The sequence below is a fragment of the Haliotis cracherodii genome, unplaced genomic scaffold (genome assembly GCF_022045235.1).
Source record: "Haliotis cracherodii isolate W230 unplaced genomic scaffold, xgHalCrac1.p SCAF_10, whole genome shotgun sequence".
Lineage (NCBI taxonomy): Eukaryota > Metazoa > Mollusca > Gastropoda > Lepetellida > Haliotidae > Haliotis > Haliotis cracherodii.
Window position 1 is genome coordinate 10,024,980 of NW_027266265.1, and position 19,967 is coordinate 10,044,946.

A 19,967-nucleotide genomic window follows, 5' to 3' on the forward strand; every position below is an offset into this window, starting at 1 on the left:
CAATCAACCAAGTCCCCCAGTCGCATCGCGCCCGGGCCATTAAGTCGCTTCTTACAACTAACGGTTTCAAATTCCCTACGGGACAACCAGTTATAATTAATGCAATTATCTATGTGTAATCGAAAGTATTGCCTGCAGCTGTAATTAATGAACGCAAGTGTTCATATGCACCGGGAATTATCGACTTGATGTTATTCAATAAAGAAACAAACGGACGAGCTGCGAGAAATAAGTCCAAGCTCCGTATTCTACAAATGACCCATTGACCCGTGAAGGTCCGGGGTAGAATATGGCTTCAGCAAACCATGCTTGCCGTAAAAGGCGACTATGCTTGTCGTAAGAGGCGACTAACAGGATCGGGTGGTCAGGCTCGCTGACGTGGTTGGCGCATGTCATTGTATCCCAAATGCGTGGATCGATGCTCATGATATCAATCACTCGATTGTCTGGACTCGATTATTTACAGACCGCCGTCATATAGCTGGAATAATGCTGAGTGTGGCGTTAAACAACAACAAAAACACACAAAAAACAACAATATATTACCCATTCTACGTATTAGCCATTAAAATTTAAGAAAGACAATACAGAAAAAAATGAAATGTCAAACAAAGAAACAACAATATGAGCTTCTGATGACGGTGCGTTATCAATTTGCGTGGTCATGAAACTATTTTGAATAAATTTATTGCTTGCTGCAACTGCAACACTACAGCTATTCAAGTAAAGAACGCCGGAATACGGCTGTATTGAATTGTTCTGAAGAGGTATGACCTTATATTGCTGTCTTTGGTAAATAATCTTTGAGAATGCACGTGTAAATATCGGAAAATTAGGATTTTTTTCAATTCAAGTTGTTACTTGTTGTTTAACGCCGCACTCGGCAATATTCCCGCGAAATGACGGCGGTCTGTAAATAATCGAGCCTGGACCAGGCAATCTACTGATCGACATCACGAGCATCGATCCACGCACTTGGGGTGGGTGAGCGAGTATGGTTTTACGCCGCTTTTAACAATATTCCAGCAATATCACGGCGGCCATGCACTTGGGACACGATGACTTGCATCAACCAACTCAGCGGGGCACAAGACATGTACAACCAAGTCAGCGAGCCTGGCCACCCGATCCCGTTAGTCACCTCTTACGACAAGCATAGTCGCCTTTTATGGCAAGCATGGGTTGCTGAAGACCTATTCCCTATTCTACCCCGGATCATCACGGGTGTTCAATCCAAGTATAGGTAACCATATATCATACCCTCGCCATGCCATGCGGCGTAAAACAACACCCTCTCATGTCTGCGTAAAGTACCTTCATTAATGAAAGACGAGAAAGAAAAAAGCGTCCAAGATTATTGCACTTATATAGCGACGTGCATGCACGTGAGGGTGTGTTTGTGTGTGTGTGTGTGTGTATGGCTGCTTGTTCTAGACTGATTCCGACTTACAGTGCTGGCTCACTGAGATACCATACCGCAGTTTAACATGAATACCCCACTCAGACACCGTATATACTGACTCGGAGCCGACCAGTCCTTATTTTACCCCATAATGCCGATCGAGCGCCAGACAGGGTAACAACAAGTTCTACATCTTTTAACGTCATTTGGTATGACGCGGCCGGGGATGGAACCCCGGACCTTGCGCTCTCAGGGCGGACGCTCAATACCACTAGACCACGGAGGCGGTCTAAATTAGAAGAAAGAGCAGTTGATTCGGTTAATCACGAAACGATGAAAGAGCAGTTGGTTCGGTTCATCTCGAAACAAGGCAGAAAATAGCCAAATGTGAGATATCGAGACATTTATGGTGAGATTCGTATGTATCATTGGTTATGCAAATTAACTGTTAAACAATGATGTGACAAATGCATGCATATATATTTGTGTGTGTCATCGAGATGAAGATAACCGACATACTGTCACGTGATTGCGGGTTATCTGTTGTTGTTTTTTATATATTTGTGTGTGTCATCGAGATGGAAGATAACAGACAAACCGTCACGAGATTGCGGGTTATCTGTTGTTATCTTTTATTATTCTCCCGAGATTAACGCATGCATCGCGTAGGCCTGTAATCATCTTTATCTCTTCTTAATGCACTCTCATAAATTCCACATTCCTGCACGCCGAGCTGATGTCAGTGCACCCCGACCTTGACATTGTCATATACACATTCACATACATGTAATAAAGACTCAACTCGAGTTACCTTTTTACATAATTTCTTGTTATGATTATTGGAAAGACGATTTAATCTATAAACTGGTATTTCTTGCTAATTTTTTTTTTAACCTCATGTCTATACACTTATGCAACTGCATTATATAAAGAGCACGTCGGCATTTATTTAAATAAATATATTCATTGTATTTTTAGTTATATAACCACTGGTATTCATAACCATCCCATTATCCATGAATAATTCAGAGGAAATCAGAATAAAAAAACAAACACTGTTATTATTCATGGTAAACTTGTTTTTCACCGAAAACCCTTAGGCAAGCATATGCGTATCTATCGAGCAATTTGTCAAGCAAGCTGCGAGTCATGTGATAACTGATTTATACGCTGTCGTGCTAATACGCCCCGACATCCCTGTCAATATAGTTCTGCCGGTCGAGATCCATCTGCGCTTTGAGTATATTTGATAAGACGGTGTAATGGCAGTAGCATGGTTATGAGAACAGGCACATTTTAATCCAATCGATGAACTACTGTGCTAGCACTGACAGTTGCTAACGGTCACCCCTGAAATCAAGACTGGCAAACCGTAGCAGACGACAGATAGAGAGGTTCGTCGTAACGATCGAGGAGACGTGGTCTTGTCCACCTACAACCTTCCTACGCCAAACGCCGTTACCTTGGAAATAAAATCATCATAATTAATACCACTGTGACCTTGCAATACAACATTCGCAGGGACAGAACGGAACAGGATAGATCGTTTCAGAATGGCGGAGACTCAAGCACCAACCGTTGAACCTGCTGCGGAAGCCAAGCCTGATGGAGAGGCGCCTGCCGCTCCCACGAAAGTGATGAAAAGCGTCGTTTTGACAGGATTTGGGGGTCTGAAAATGCTGAAGGTGCAACAGAAACCCGAGGTAACTGCCGCAGAAGGAGAACTGCTGGTCAGAGTGAGAGCATGGTAAGGATTGCTTTGCATTGATTATCTAGATGGCAAGCGTTTTGAACATATTGTACCAAACGATCGGGAAATGATTAACATTTTCGCTATTTCTTGACGATAGGTTGTTAAAGTGATGGGAAATGTACACGCATATGCAAAAAAATAATTATGGCAGACTGTCATTTGGGAGAATTTCATTAAAACATCAACATGATTTGCTTATTCAGCCTTTTGGATGTAAACAACACCAGTAGACTGGGATCTTTTGACAGCTGTCACTTGGAATTGATAACAGTGTGTGTTAAATTTGTGTTCCTGGAAGCTAAAACAACTGATACTTATCACATGGAAAGTATTTAACAATCCCAAATAATATATAATATATACATTCATCTTTTTACAAATTTACCAATTTTGTATTGAATTTTCAAATGGCTTGTCATACGGGGTTTGGTTTTCATTAGAAACAATCAGTTTGAAAGATAAACATATATGTGTTTATTGATTTATGGGAAAAAAGTTGTTTGATAAAGTCCATATTTTAATGAACATACTATGTTGGTATCACTGAATTCATACCTTAGGATCTGTGTTGCCATTTCTGTTATATGATAATGAAACACAAAGTTGAATTTGTAAAAGAACTTATACAAGACACGATTCCAGGTTAGAATTGGTCTCAAGCGACCGATGCTTGTCATATGATGCGACTAGTTACTTAATTGGTTGATAGGGTGCTATCATACCTTGATGGTGTGGATCGTTGCTCATAATATGAATCACTGGTTTGTCTGGTCCAGACTTGATTATTTACAGGCCATCATATAGCTGATCATATGGCTGGAATATTGCACAGTGCAGCATTAAAAACTAACAAACAAACCAACCAAGAACTAATCAGTACAGCATGAAAAATTTAATTTTCACTATTTCTGATAACCATTTTCAGTCATGCATTCATACAATAGGAAGATTAGTAGGTAGATTTGACGCAGCTTCTTGTTCGTGTCCCCATGGCTATAAGAAAATGTAGATGACCTGCTATTAATTTATTCAGTGCCCTGCTGGTCCAACCAGTATGCTTGACCATACTTAATTTTCAACATAAGAAGGCTTGTACATTTGTGGAAATTACAGATCAAAACAATCCTTTAATAGCCTCGGACATATTCCTATCTCAATGAATATGCTGGTAATTGATATATAGAAATGGCATTCAACAGTTAACCAGGGTCAGTAACTGTTTCATCAAAGATTCCATGCCTGTATCAATATAAGAAACATGTTTGTGCATGTTATTCTCCATACATTTAGGGGTCCAACATGCTGCAGATCCCAGAACAGACTCATGCCCCATGGAAACAGTGTTATATGAACATGTAAACACTAAAATGCACTTCTTCAGTTTGAGATAAATCCCCTTGCTAAATCATCATTCTCCGAGCTTGATCAAGGGTTTTAAAAAAGGGAGGGAAGCACATAATACTCTAGTCACAAATTGACATAATACTCTAGTCACAAATTGACATAATACTCTAGTCACAAATTGACTTGGCTAAGGGCACAGTTGACATGTAAGGTGTCTGAAAAAGGGGTGGCACCCTGCACACACACACACACACACACACACACACAGGCACATTCACTCTCTCTTTCACACACACAGACAGAAAGAGCCACACACCCACCCTGAAAACACACACACACAGCCAAATGCACATAACACGCACACAGAGGCACACACACACAGGCACATGCTCTTTTTCTCTCACTCACACACACACACACACACACACACACACACACACACACACACACACACACACACACACACAGAAAGAGGCACACACACACACACACACACACACACACACACACACACACACTGAAAACACACACAGCCAAATGCACATCACAAAGGCACACACACACAAACCCTGCACACACAAGTACACAAGTACCCTGAAAAACCCCACACACATGCACATGCACACCACACACACTGCACACACACTCACACACAAACAGACACAGAGAGTGCTTGTATATTGTGTAAAACATGAGGGACTGGATCATGTACAGTTGAAACAGTCATTTTAAAAACACACCTGTTTACAAAGTGTATGGCCTTGACAAAATTGCCTTGTTCTGGTTGAATCACCACACTGTATGAGTCAAGCTCACATGACGAGAATCACAAAGCCAGTGAAGCCTAAGCAATGACAAATTCACTTTAAGCTGATCTGAATCTCCATAGGCCTTGCAGTGTAGTGTTATCAACAACACCATTTCCTAGGATAAAACTTCATTTGAGAATAAGAAATGTTATAGAAACAAGTATTTTGATATACAGGTGCATTTGATTTGCACCTGTCTAACTGTCACTGGAAGTATCACTAGGATGCACTTCGAGGTGTCAAATTGACGCATCAGGGATTTACCCAGGATATTGAACTAAGGGCCCCTGGCAGGCACATTGGGAAGAAATAGTTATTTTGGTCCCATTAGGGAATTGTTTAATAGTCCTTCTTACTTATAAAATCTTAGTTATATTTAGAGACTGCATTGAATGCAATAATATATAACTTAGCCAGGGCTACAGATAAGGAGCGTATGTGCTTAAAATACACACACACACACCCCTCAAATATTCAAAACCCAATTACTTTCAATTAACTTGCGTACAGATACACATGTATTAAATGAAAAACTAAAATGTATAAAAACAGCACGCGTAAATACCCAATGAAGCAGCATTTTCAGCATGCGTACAATTGAGCTTATTTCTGAAACACAATTACCATGATTACAAGCTAATTTACTTTCAGAGTCAAGCCTATATATTTAGAACAGTCTATTCACATCTAAAACATTATTTGATTTTTTTAAGATCTTAAAATGTTCACTAATTTTGGAGAAAAAACCAAGAGAGTGATGAAAATTTTGGTCACCCAATGAAAAATGTAATAACCCAATAAAAATAGAAACCCTCGAGTAAAAACTCAGTTGCTCAAAAAGTTATCTGGAGCTCTGCTTTGCATTACAACCTCTTCAAATTTATTTCGTCCTGTTATCAGTGAATTTCTTAATTAGCACACACACACTCACACACACACACACACACACACACACACACACACACACATGGAATCCCTGCACATACACACATAGGGCTCCAGATAATGTGTGCAGCTATCTTTTGGTATTCAATATATATTTGTTTTTCCATAGTTTTCCATAGTTTGAGAAAAGCAGGGTGCATATATCAGACCATAGTGAGTCAGATACTGTGTCGATAACGGTGGCAGTATCTTGTAACTATATTAAATTTAATGGATAAAAAAACATATACCGTATTCGACGTAATAAGGGCCCAGGGCGCTCTCAAAATTAGAAATAGCTGGCTCTTATTAAAATAATATTTTGGTGAAAAAAAAACAGAGTTGAAAGATAAATTTTGTGTTCATGTACGACAGATATATTTTTCCAGAATTTAATTGCCCATAATTAAAGTTGCATATAACACACGAGTGCGTATCATACGCAAATAAATAAGTCTTGTGAATATTGATCATCCGGAAGGGGTGCTAATTGGGATTGTTCACTAGCCAATATATTCGCAAATATCGCCGTGGGCGCTTATTAGAGCGGGGCGCTTATTACGGAAATATGTAATAAATATGAAATCTCACCTAGGTTTTGTTTTATATATAATATATCAACACAAGTTGATAAAAGTTGACAATTCTGAGTTTTGTCAAGGAGTTTTAAACTTTTATAGAGAATACAAAGACTCTTCAGTCGAGATTCCATTGATAATCTAAAGAGGACAGCTGTGTAGCTTCTGTGGCAGAGTGATTAGTGATCATGTTAACTGAGGATGCTTAACAGTGGTCTTCAAAGCATTGTGATGCAGTTTCATCCCACCCAAGCCATATCTCCTGTGGATGATAAATTACATCAATGCTGCATTTGCAGGTTAGGCAGGTTTGGCTGAACATACAAATTAAATGCACATGAGGATGAAATTAAATGCATAAAGATCCAGCCTCCAACTTGTGTGGTTTTCTTCAAACAACCCCCTGTACTCAGTACCCAACAGTTGAGAATTCCGCTTATCTAAATGCTTTGATTGTCCTTGTAATGGAATTGTTCAATGTCAGTTAGTCATGAATATTCTGTGATTCAGTCCTATCATATTACAAAGCTCGAAATCACTTTAACTGTTCATATTTGAGTCAGGATGATATTAATATTAATTTTATGCTAATAACTTTCGCCAATATTTTGTTTACGAATTTATGATATCATGATTTTATGTTCTCTATAATTCTCCCCAACTCTGACTGAATAGAAGTCCAAGATTGAGACATACATATTCAAGAAAGCCTCCAACTGATAGACTCGTAAGATACAATGCATACAGTATGTGTGAATATCTGTGTTGTGTAATGCATTTATTACTGATTGCTGAGAGCGGCGTTAAACAACAAACAAAGATTTATTACTGGTGGTGGTATTCCCAACACATAATGGCTTTGCAAGCTCTGGAATGTATAGTTTGTTTCAGAAGTTTCATGTTTTTCAGGAACTCATACAGTCTTTGAAATAAAAAAATTGCCAGGCTGCCATCAGGACCCACATACTTTAGAAGCTGTAGGCCCTGACTATACTCTTCAGGCCCTTGTTTAAAAAATTGCAGCTTATTGTGATAGATATATTCACACGTAAACTATTGGAGGCCATAAGAACCCATTCAAATTTAAAACTACTGGCCTGAAACACGATTTAACTGCCCTGGGCCTTTCATACACAGAGAAAGTCTTAATTCACTCTTAGAGTACATGTTATGAATAATATTAACTACAGATGAATACATATTATACAACGTCTTATATGTTTACAACTTGAATCGTCATGATACAATTTAACTATACATTCTCTGAAAAGTGTTTGTGGTCTATTAGCAAAGCAGATATTTTTATTTCAAGAATTATCAGACATTTTTTTCAAATTTTTTATCAAAATAGATTTAGCATTACAATGTATTGGCATAGTTATTGAATGGTTTTGTTATTCCACAGTGGTATGAACTTTCCTGATCTGATGGTGCGGCAAGGAGTTATTGACACTCCTCCAAAGACGCCAGTTATTATGGGTTTTGAGTGCTCTGGCATTGTCGAGGCTGTTGGTGAAAATACAACTGGATTCAAGGTGAGAACCAAGTATTATAGCCCAATATAAGATAGCTACATGATAAATCACAAAGAAAAATGAGGAATGAAGGGTTGTTTATTTCACGACAAAACATTCTGTCATGACATCATTTCTGGTGATTTGAATATGTGCTCGCAACTTGATGACGTCATATATTGGACGACGTTACTTTTGAGACGGAACTGTCTAGTGAGTTTTCCCCCATAGATGTAGCTGTGTCGCATTCAAAAGTGGGAGAGCTATGACAATGGGTATTAGGAAAAAAGGTACAGACAATCGATGTGAGAATATGCAGGAAATACCAAACTTAACCCAACTGTTCATTAACCGGATTTGTCCGACATTTCCGAGGTTGGATGCTATTCAGGGAGTCATCATTATTAAAATTTGGGAAAATATTTTTAAATCTTTTACATTCATCAACATCCTTAAAAAGGCTGTACATAATGTTGATGTCTCATGTAAGAAATAAACCACTCCCACTTGTCATTTATTTCTTAATCATGACATATCTGCTACAGGTGTCACAATTCACCAATGTATTGAGGCATCACAAATCTCCACCTGACCATACAACGAATGTTGTGCTAACCCGTGTATCGATTCATATTTGATTCTCAAAAAGTAATATTTACTAACATTTGCAATAACCTGACCATTTGACTACACTGGCTTTTTATACTTTACCCCCAATCACTGAAACATGCTGAATTTGATTGCATTATGCGCCGCACACCTTTTTGGAAGTGGGCAACTTTAAAAAATGTGTGATTCATTGTTGGAAACACACAAAAGAGTAGTACATTGACAAACAGGATGCCTGGCAATATGATCACACATGTAAATAAGCCGACACTTGCAATCGGTACCGATTTCTTGGCTTTATGCGAGTGTAGCGGCCATAAAATCTCGAGTCGTGTGATGGGATTCGAACCACGGACCTTCTGATCAGAGGTCGGACGCCTTGTCCACATGACCAAAGAGGTTAACCCCATCAGCAATCTGACAAGGTAAGGATGTCATCTGTGGGATGACTCCACGCCCTTTTACTTACTCCCCCATCAACAGAAGGCCCGTCCTGGGCCGCATAGTAGAGTACTGAGGCTTATTTTGCTCAAATTTAATATGAACGTGCTCAGCCCCACGTTGGGCGCCAATGTAGCGGCCATAAAATTTCCGAGTCCTGTGATGGGATTCGAACCACGGACCTTCTGATCAGAGGTAAGACGCCTTGTCCACATGACCAAAGAGGTTTACCTCGTTATCAAACTGACAAGGTAAGGATGTCATCTGTGGGATGACTCCACGTCCTGCTACACGAGGAAGTCTCAAAACTTTCATTTCAACTAAAGTCTCAGCACCCAGCACATACAGTGTTTGAAATAAAAAAACATTGCCGCCCTGCCACCAGTACCCATGGACTTTAGAAGCTGCAGGTCCCGAGTACAGTCTTCTGGCCCTCATTTTCAAAAATAACAACATGGTTAGATGTGAACATAGTTTATTTGGTCATAATACCACAAAAACATTTAAAAGTGAGAATTATGTATTTAATATTTTGATTTATGTAACATTCATATTTTGTATGTTTGAAACAGCATGCTTAATGTATCATTTGAGTTCAAAATTTGATTAAGAGGCTTCTGAATAATGAAAACTAGTTTGCTGATTGATAAACAAGGGCAAATTCCACAATTTTTGGGCAATTCTACGGTTAGTTACATTTTCTGCAAATCTTTTTGTGATTGTGGATTGTGATCTGGGACTGCCTCATGCTGTTGGTCAGACATCTGATTATCAACTCTGGGATCCTCTGTCATTCCTGCAGCAGTGCCTGGGTCTGTGGGTCAGTTCATTCAGGTTGCGCGATGCACATGCAGTGCATTTTTTCAACATGCTGACAAGTTAGGGTTGCATAGCTTGTCATTTTATTTCAGAATTGGATTTTGAATCAGGTGGTGCCTAAGTAATGTTCCTGTGTATAATCAAAAGATCCTATCTTAAGCAGTCATTTAACTTACACACTAACTGGTTGATTGCAACATGGTCTTTTAGGCCGGGTGACATGAGACATGGAGAAGTTCACACAAAAATGGTGTAAATTAAATATCACAATACATATCGGCTGTGACTCAAAGAGGCACTCTGCAACATTGTACAGTATATATATATATTCCGCCAACAATGTAACATAACAATATGAATATTTATTTTTTATTTTTTATTACGTGTTTGAATCCTTATATATCCTGCAGTTGTCCGATTTTCGATCACGAACGTTGATACTACTAAATTTTGTTTATCCAACATACTTGTATGCAACCATCGATGTCGGATTAACGGGAATTGACTGTAGTAGGTGGGGGATATATATATTCTGTACAATGTTCCTCATTCAGTCTTGCTTGACAATGGTATAAGGATCTCTACCGAAACATCGCCTTTACAGTAATAAAGAAGGTGTTATCCATAAATTGTGTCTCCTTTGTCATCTGTCAACTTCAAAGTAATGCCTATCAAACAAAACAAGATATTGCTAAAAGGTCTGCCTTTGTACATTCTATACATCACTATCAATATACATCATCAACAAATGATATAAATTCATATCATAGTGTTTTTCAATCCATTGTTTTCTTACATTGAACCGTAAAATATGTATGCACCTAGTGATATCATGATATTGATAACATTAAAATGTCCTAAATAATAAAATTAAAATAATGCTAAAATACTAACTCCTCAAATTCTCATACAAATAACAGATCAACAGAAAATGTTCTTCATCTTTGATAACCTTTCTTTATATAAATAATACAAAATACATAGTACAAAATATTTTCCCATCGTCCAGATGATTTACTTGAGCATTTATTAAATAACTTAATATTTACTAAATACTGTCTGGTTGTAGCACATATTTACACTCTTCATAAAATCTTAATTTTACTTTCTCATGTCGATTACAAGGCCAATTTTCATGTGATATATATCATTCAATCTTTGAGGAAAAGAAACAAAAGATTATTTAACACTACAACCAGTTAATTTTTATGAATAATTGATTTGATGATTTTCCCCCGTCCTCAACATGTTTCTTACTGACAAACACTGCATGTGATCTCAGTATTTGACCTTTCATCCCGCCTCTCCACCTGCTGCAGCTGTTTATGCCTCAGGTAGACATACGCCCCCAGATAGGTTATTGGAATCCTGGCATCAGTCTCATTTTGAGATTCAGATGCTAGATTTGCCATCAGCATGCTTTTAATGGTCGCAGTAAGGTGGTCACTGTGACAAAAACTTGCTTGAAAATCAATAATGCATGGGGCGTCCATCTCACCCTATCCTCGTTCAGCACTTGTCCTGATAGCAGACCTCTGTTAGGCTGGATATTCATGACTTTGGTCAGGCGACATTATTCAACGTCTTAGTTTGTGAGTCTGAGGATTTGTCAAAGGTGACAGAGCTAATTTTATGAATGGTAGTTGGTGGATTGATACCGCTGTTTCGTTTCTCATAGGGCATGCAATGTACAGTTAACTATGTTTATAATGAACACGCTTATAAAGAACGCTTTTTAACCACCAGGCTACCCCACTGCCCCTTTTGCTAGAGATGATTGGCTTTGGGACATTTTCATTATTCAAGGTTCCTTCAGGCATACTGACCCTGACATGACGTCACCATCTCATTCCTTACACTTACTCCCTCACTCATGATACTTGATACAGTGTGGCAATCCTACACAACAGAATCTAGTGTATCGTTTTCAAAAGCACACTCTTCCTACCTGTGCCTGGAGGGAAGAAGGTTGGTGGTTCGATCCCCAGCTTGGTGGTTAAAACCTTTAATTACTCTTCACGCCTAAGGACCGGGTTTGTTTCCCACATGGCTACGTTGTGTGAAGATCTGGAGTAGAATAGGTCTTCAGCAACCCATGCTTGCCGTAAAGGCGACTATGCTTGTCGTAAGAGGTGACTAACAGACTCGCTGACTTGGATGATGCATGTCATCGTATCCGATTTGCGTGGATCGATGCTCATGATGTCAATCACAGGATTGTCTGGTCCAGACTCGATTATTTACAGACAGCCGTCACATAGATAGAATATTGCTGAGTGCGGCATTAAACAACAAACAAAACTGAAAAAAGAAAAATTGTGTGAAGCTGCCGTTATATTGGGGGAATATTGCCAGAAGTGGTTGTTATACAGTGGACATACTGTAAGATTTTAAAAAATCATCTTAAACTTTATCCAAAGTCTTAGTTCCCACAAGATTAATCACAATTAGTCATATATATCCAACTGAATGAAAAGGAATGTCCAATATCTATGGATTGTCCTTTATAGTCCAAATATAACAATCAAGTGGAATCTCCAAATACATGAGAGCAACATCCGAATCAAGATACAGCTCTAGAACACGACAGACACAACTAGTTTTCCAAAACTGCACACAGACCATGTATTAAAACTCACCTGTGATGTCATTCCATTGTTTAAACACTCCATTATTTTTCAGGAATGTTAACTATACATTATCTTGAACCAACATTTGAATTAATTTCCACTTGGAATAGACTGAAGTATTTTTTGCATTTATTGACAAGTGAATAATTTCATTTTTTTCCGAAAACATGTGTCGCCAGCGGGGTTTGAGCGCACAATGTTTGATTTGAGAACGTGTAATTGTGAACCTCAGCTACGGCGGCACATGAAGGTATGGTGTGAAATTAACTCTTTTCATAAGGGCGTCTCACAAGTAAAAATTACAGACAACAAAGAGTTCTGCTATATTTTTCAAATATTTTCCACAACAGAATATTTTGTCAAAGTTTAAAAGTAGAGATGAGTTTTCAGTAGGGGAATATCCTCGTAATTATCCATTCCTTAAAATCAATGGGCCTCGGTCCATGCAGGGCCTCTGCTCCATTATTTTGAAGGAATTTAGAGTTACTCGGACATTCCCATCTACTTGTGCTCAGTTTCACTTGTTTAATGAATGTTTGAAGGATGTGTTTGCACATGTCCTTCTGTCCAGTGCTGTAACACCATACTAGCTCCCTCACTCGCTCCTTCCCTCCCCACTCACTCACTCACTCACCCGCTCCTTCCCTCCCCACTCACTCACTCACTCACTCATAGGCTGCTTGGCTTGCAGGCCAACCTTAGGACTTGGCTGGTGAACAGTGACTCACCACCTGCTGCAGATACCTGTGGCCAGGTTGACACGATAGCGTCAGATTGTCATATATCTGTACATCTGCTGGAGTCATCAACTGTTTGATGTGTCTACATAGCTGTTTGTAAACACTGCACTGTGGGGCTAATGACATACAGGAACATGTTCCTTTTTGTGGCTGTGTGGATAGTAGCAATGTTTAGAGTTAGAGGAAATATCAATGGATTATATTCCATGCCAGAAAAAGGGATTAACCAGAATATCGTGTGTATGGCTATATGAAAAGTTGCAATGTTTAGGTGAGAGAAAAATAAATGACTCATTTACCTGCCAGTATTCTTGGGGTCACAAAGCTGTTTGAGTCCATCGGTTTACTGGGGCAAAATAAGCACTTATTCCGCTTAAAAGTGCAGGATGTTTCTAATTTCTCAGTATCATGTATTTACATCTGGCATTAACAGTATAATCGATGCTGTTTATTAAGACAAAAAATTAAGTTAACAAGTACATTTTGTTAAACATGGTTGTATCTCTGTAATCCATCAAAGACGGAGCAGTGGGGCATGTGCATTAAAAATAAATTTAAACTATTTTAATTGTAGTTTCTTATCAATATGGCTATTGACTCCAGTTGGATGAATCTATGAACAGAAAGATGGAATAATAATTGGCAACAAGTTTAACAGATTGAAATTGATGAAAATTGCATAAACATGTGTGAAATCTGTGTGTGTACAGGGCTGTGGTGACCAGGGCCCTGTTCCACAAAGCCATCTTAGCGCTAAGGTGATTGTAACTCCCATACTTTAACACTTGCTTACGATAGTTGTAGCGCTAAGATGGCTTTGTGGAACGGTGCCCAGGGCCCACTTGCACAAAGCGATCTTAGCGCTATGACTATTGTAAGCCTATGTTAAAGTATGAGAGTTACGATCATCTTAGCGCTAAGATCGCTTTGTGCAAGTCGGCCTAGTACATGTACTTGTATCAGTGTATTTGAATGGGTTTGTTCAGTGTTAAATACAACAGTTTGTAATCATAACAAGAACATATAACTTTATGAACAATTAATTTACCACACCTTTTTGTCGTAAATATGTTGCCAGTATCTTTCTTTCTTTTTGGGAAATGGAAGCAAGATATGGAGACTTCTAATTAGTATTTTCATCCAACTGGACCACTTTGGTGTTAATGCCAACAATGTTCAACAGTCTTTCCTTATTGTTATTCTGAAACATTACACAATGAAGATTGAAGCTAATCATCAATTATGAATATTTATCACATATTTCATATTTCAGTCAATAAAAAGTTTTTCATCATAATCATGATGATTGATGATTTCACAGACTTTTGTTGCTAATTATCACACAAACTAGAGACAAATTCCATGTCAGAAGAGAAGTTCCGATTTGATTTCGGTATTACGCAGGAAATGGGCAATAATGTTCTTGGAAAAACTGTGATAAAAGAAGAAGTTAAAAACCTGTCAAATTATCATGTGATTCTGACTCATAAAGGTGTGATTATATATAAAAGTGATAGATGGTGTTCTATAGAGTTTTATACAAGATTCCCGTCACGTAATATCATCAAGGACTCAGAAGCTGATAAAATATGGAGATCAAATAATTATTTTTTTAAATGCCACATTGACAGAATGCATCTTCCTGAGGCAAGGGTATTATCTAACAGCGAAAGTCCAGTTTCCACCCTTGCCGATCTAGACTGGAATTTCTGGGCTCGATCTTGCTTCACCAGTGGCTATTACAAGTTATATCCCTTCTATGTCCCTCCTATTCGCCAATCAGATTCCACATCTCATCTCAAACAAAATAGTGAAGATGAAGAAATATAACTCCGTAATTCCAGCCTAGTTCGGCAAGGGTGGAAACTGGACTTTTATAGTCAGTTAACACCCTTGCCTTGGGAAGATGACAGACTGCAGTCAACTTTTGCCATTGTTTCTCAGAAACTAATGAACCAAGTATGGTGTAATCCTATCTAAACATTGCTCCTTGAAATATTAACTATATGATGCCATGTTGAGCCCCAAAGAGATTTGGTTCACAGGGTTAAAATAGGTCCCCAGAAACATTACTGCTGATAGTAAGAGAGCACTGAATGGATTGGTTTGTCAGAAACGGTGATGCATTTATACCAGATGTCTTTATTTCTTTGACAGGTCGGGGACCGTGTGATTGGCTTTACCAACTACAACGCATGGGCAGAGCTTGTGAATATCAATGCCAATCATGTGTTCAAAATGCCTGATAACATGAGCTTCCAGGATGGTGCTGCGCTTCCAATGAACTACGTGACAGCATATATCCTTCTGTTTGACATGGCCAACCTGAGGAAGGGCCAGTCCCTGCTGGTGCATTCTGTCGGGGGAGGTGTGGTAAGTTGTTCTTCTGGGGCCTTGTCACATTTTGGGCTGACCTGACTGCAATTTTATTTGTCAGTCTGTCATCTGTAGTAAACATCTACCTGAAACTTCACATACCGCTACTTGTTTCCTTCAATGAGAACACCACAATGTTTCATGACGTTTTAATCCAAATTTGAATATGGCCACCATAGCAATCATTTTGAAAAACCTCTTTTGAAATTAAATATGATATATAAGCAGCTGTTAAACACATTTTTTCCATTTTTGCAATATTTTAAAGTTTGACCTTGTATGACCTTTGTGTTTGACATTGATTCTTTAAGTTTTTCTCATCCATCAATGGTCAGACAAATAAAGAAAACGAAACCATATTGTAATTAATTTTTTGATGGTTGCTTTGAACTAAGGATAGTAAATTCTGTAAAATGAAAAGAATGTCAAGTGTCACCTTATTCATCCTTGATTCTATGCCATGCCATTTTCACGTGTCTCAAGTTGGCACAGATTAAACATTACTGATGGGTCTTGGCGATGCACAGGCATTCCCTACCAAGCAGTAATAGAACTATATCATGTTTCACAAAGATGTTTAGGTGTGCCCATGGGAAAGAATACTTTTCATCCATCTTCAAAGTTTTGTGGATGTCATTTCACCATGACGTAGATAATAAATGGTTGTAATTTAGAAAGTTTGCCTTGTTCCTTTTCATCCAGATTGGTAACACCTCTTTTAATATCTGAGTGAGTGAGTTTGGTTTTACGCCGCTTTTAGCAATATTCCAGCAATATCACGGCGGGGGACACCAGAAATGGGCTTCACACATTGTACCCATGTCGGGAATCGAACCCGGGTCTTCGGCATGACGAGCGAACGCTTTAACCACGAGGCTACCCGACTGCCCCTTTAATATCTGAGTCACTTGGTGTATTTTATGAATCATACTGTGCAACAGATATTAGATTATATTTCTTAGTCCAGATTACCTTTGTGAAAGAACATTTATCACTGGTTTGGTATTATGTACATCATCACAAGCCATTTTGAAAAAAGACAGAAGAGAGAGGAGTGTGTCCTTCAAACACCAAGATCATATTTTGACTGTGCCTTGTGAATTTAAGCTTACCATTGGAGCTCTAATACAGAAATTTCGAACACTGACATGTCATTCATTGATCAGACAGTGCAAATACATGTACATGAGTGTGGGTTTGTTTTTTGTGTTGAAGATGTGAATGAATAGCCACAAATCATGAAATGTATTTACTGGACTGGCCTTATTTATCATTTTGACCTATCGGTTTCATAGTCAATTGGTCCACTGGGTCAAGTTTAAACAAGTCTAGAATGAACACTCATTATACTGGTTATCAATATTGCGTGCATAAAATTGTTAGAATAGTGAACAAATCTTTGAAAGTCTTTGTTTTGGTAAGTATTATATTTTAGATTAAGAAAATTCCAGTTATTCAAATTGCTGACATTCTTGCTTTTCATTATTGTTTTAGACAACTAATTGAAAGATGATTTCTACAATCCATGTTGAGTGAATTCTAAAGGAATGGCATGGTTGAAATTTGAGACTAGGTTACAATCTTTAAAAAAACAGAACTTTAGTGAGTGAAATCTGCTAATGTATTGTGAAAGAAGATAAGAGTTGAGTCAAGTTGCACTTTTGTACCTATGTATATGTGTGTGTGTGTGTGTTACAGGGTAATGCAATCACCCAGCTGTGCAAGACGGTGGAGGATGTGACAGTGTTTGGTACAGCGTCCTCAAACAAACACGAAGCCATAAAGGCTAACGTCTCCCACATCTTTGACCACAACGTCGACTATGCTCAAGAAGTCAGAAAGTATGTCATGGTGGTCATCAAAATTATTGATCAGTTAGTGAGAGAGCCGCTAATGGCAGTATATTTAAGTTAAATCACAACATGTAGCTTATGTGAGAGGAAAGTTAAAGTGACTTAAGCCGTCATAGGTTTCAACTGCCGTATTTGACAAGAGGGCGCTCTCATAATTAGTAATAGGTGGCTCTTATTAGAATATTATTTTGGTGAAAAAAAGATTGAAATATCTTAAATTTTGTGGTTTATGCTGACAGCCTGAAAAGTTTATATACGACAGATATATTTTTCCAGAATTGAATTGCCCATAATTAAGGGTGCATATAACACACGAGTGCATTTTATACACGAATAAATAAGTCTTGTGTACATTGATATTACGTTGAATACAGTACATTACCCCATGTACATGGGAACCAAGGATCATTATTGGAGATAAACTGGGATGCCAAACCCATGTTCAGCGGTTTCTGTCACAACCAAGGGACACAACTCTGCCTACTGCTTCCTTGACCAGTGGGTTGCCTATGCCACCATTATTCATAAGATTTATCAACTGTAATCTGGTTATTAGTTACTGATTTTTGGAAGGAAAATTCTTTTTTAATGATGTAATTTGTGGATGAACTACGAAAAAATTGTATTGTAATAAATGGGTTACATTGAGTGTGTGTGCCTGCAGGGTGGCGGCCGAGGGGGTAGACATCGTCCTGGACTGTATGTGCGGAGATGACACCAACAAGGGCATCATGCTCCTTAAACCAATGGGAAAGTACCTGTTGTATGGTGAGTTCAATATATACTGTATGTACACTACTCAAGTAGTGGTGGGGATACCAAACTATTTCATACTGTTACAGAAATTAGAGGGTACCAAGTTAATGAAATGTCTGCTTTTGTTTGTATGAAGCTGAAATGAAGTTCTGTCTGTTCCACGACAGAAGCAAGTACCATTAGTAATGTATTATAGAGGGGTGTTGGTCATAGGTTTTGGATGCACTTATGTACTGAAAATATTGAGAGTCCCCTAAAGCTTGAAATATTTTTGGATGACCCTCACCATGTACATTCAATCTCATTAAAATCAGATCTTAGTTCCCGCTACCGCTAAACAAAGATCTGAGGACACCCCATTATGGATCATATCAGAATGACCTTTCAACAAACCAATCCTAGCGTCGCTTACTAGATCATGTCGGAATGTGATTTTCTGATCATGCAACTGAGAAAGTGTTAACTCAGGGTATTAGGAATGAGAGTGACAGGCTTTATGACTGAATCCATACAATCCATCTTTGAGCCATTCCAGAATATTTGTTTGTTCCATTTTCAAAATATGTTTCAAAGCATAGTCACCAGTTTGAAACTTGTGCCTTAAAGCATGAGACTGCTGTCTTCTGATTGGCTAATGTCGACTTCTTGTCAGTCAAAGTTCGCAAAAGGTCGGTCTGACGTGACCTGTAAATGGATGTCCTCAGATCTTTGTTTAGCGGGAGTGAGGAATAAAATCTGATTGTTGTAGATCCTTTTCATGATGACACTCCCTGAAAAGACAAAATGCAAAAGCACTTTATATTTTATTAGAAAGTGTCCATTTACCCATGGCCCTCCCCAAATATGTGTAATATTTTATGTGTGAACCTCCCCTGATTCCCTCTGCCACCCCTCCAGGATCCCGAAGTGTCTACTGTTGCTGTGGACTACCCAGGGATCCCGAGTGTCTACTGTTGCTGTGGACTACCCAGGGATCCCCACATGTCTACTGTTGCTGGGGACTACACAGGGATCCCCATGTGTCTACTGTTGCTGGGGACTACCCAGGGATCCCGAGGGTCTACTGTTGCTGGGGACTACACTGGGATCCCCATGTGTCTACTGTTGCTTGGGACTACCCAGGGATCCCCATGTGCCTACTGTTGCTGGGGATAACCCTGGGATTCGCACGTACCTAATGTTGCTGGGGACTACACAGGGATCCCCATGTGTCTACTGTTGCTAGGGACTACCCAGGGATCCCCACGTTTCTACTGTTGCTGGGGACTACCCAGGGATCCCCACGTGTCTACTGTTGCTGGGGACTACCCCGGGATCCCCACGTGTCTACTGTTGCTGGGGACTACCCAGGGATCCCCACATGTCTACTGTTGCTAGGGACTACCTGGGGATCCCCACGTTTCTACTGTTGCTGGGGAC

The 19,967-nt window shown here is 38.9% G+C and overlaps 1 protein-coding gene across 1 annotated transcript in view; it reads left to right on the forward strand.

Annotated features, from left to right (window-relative positions):
• Window positions 1-2,532: 2,532 nt before the first annotated feature.
• The window catches only part of LOC139454044 (synaptic vesicle membrane protein VAT-1 homolog-like), a 30,706-nt gene continuing 13,271 nt past the window's right edge, over window positions 2,533-19,967 (forward strand). The window contains exons 1-5 of the mRNA XM_071235531.1: window positions 2,533-3,149; window positions 8,216-8,345; window positions 15,721-15,936; window positions 17,638-17,780; window positions 18,457-18,560. Coding sequence (XP_071091632.1) covers window positions 2,956-3,149; window positions 8,216-8,345; window positions 15,721-15,936; window positions 17,638-17,780; window positions 18,457-18,560 — 787 coding nt within the window. The 5' untranslated portion in view covers window positions 2,533-2,955. The remainder of the gene's footprint in view (window positions 3,150-8,215; window positions 8,346-15,720; window positions 15,937-17,637; window positions 17,781-18,456; window positions 18,561-19,967) is intronic.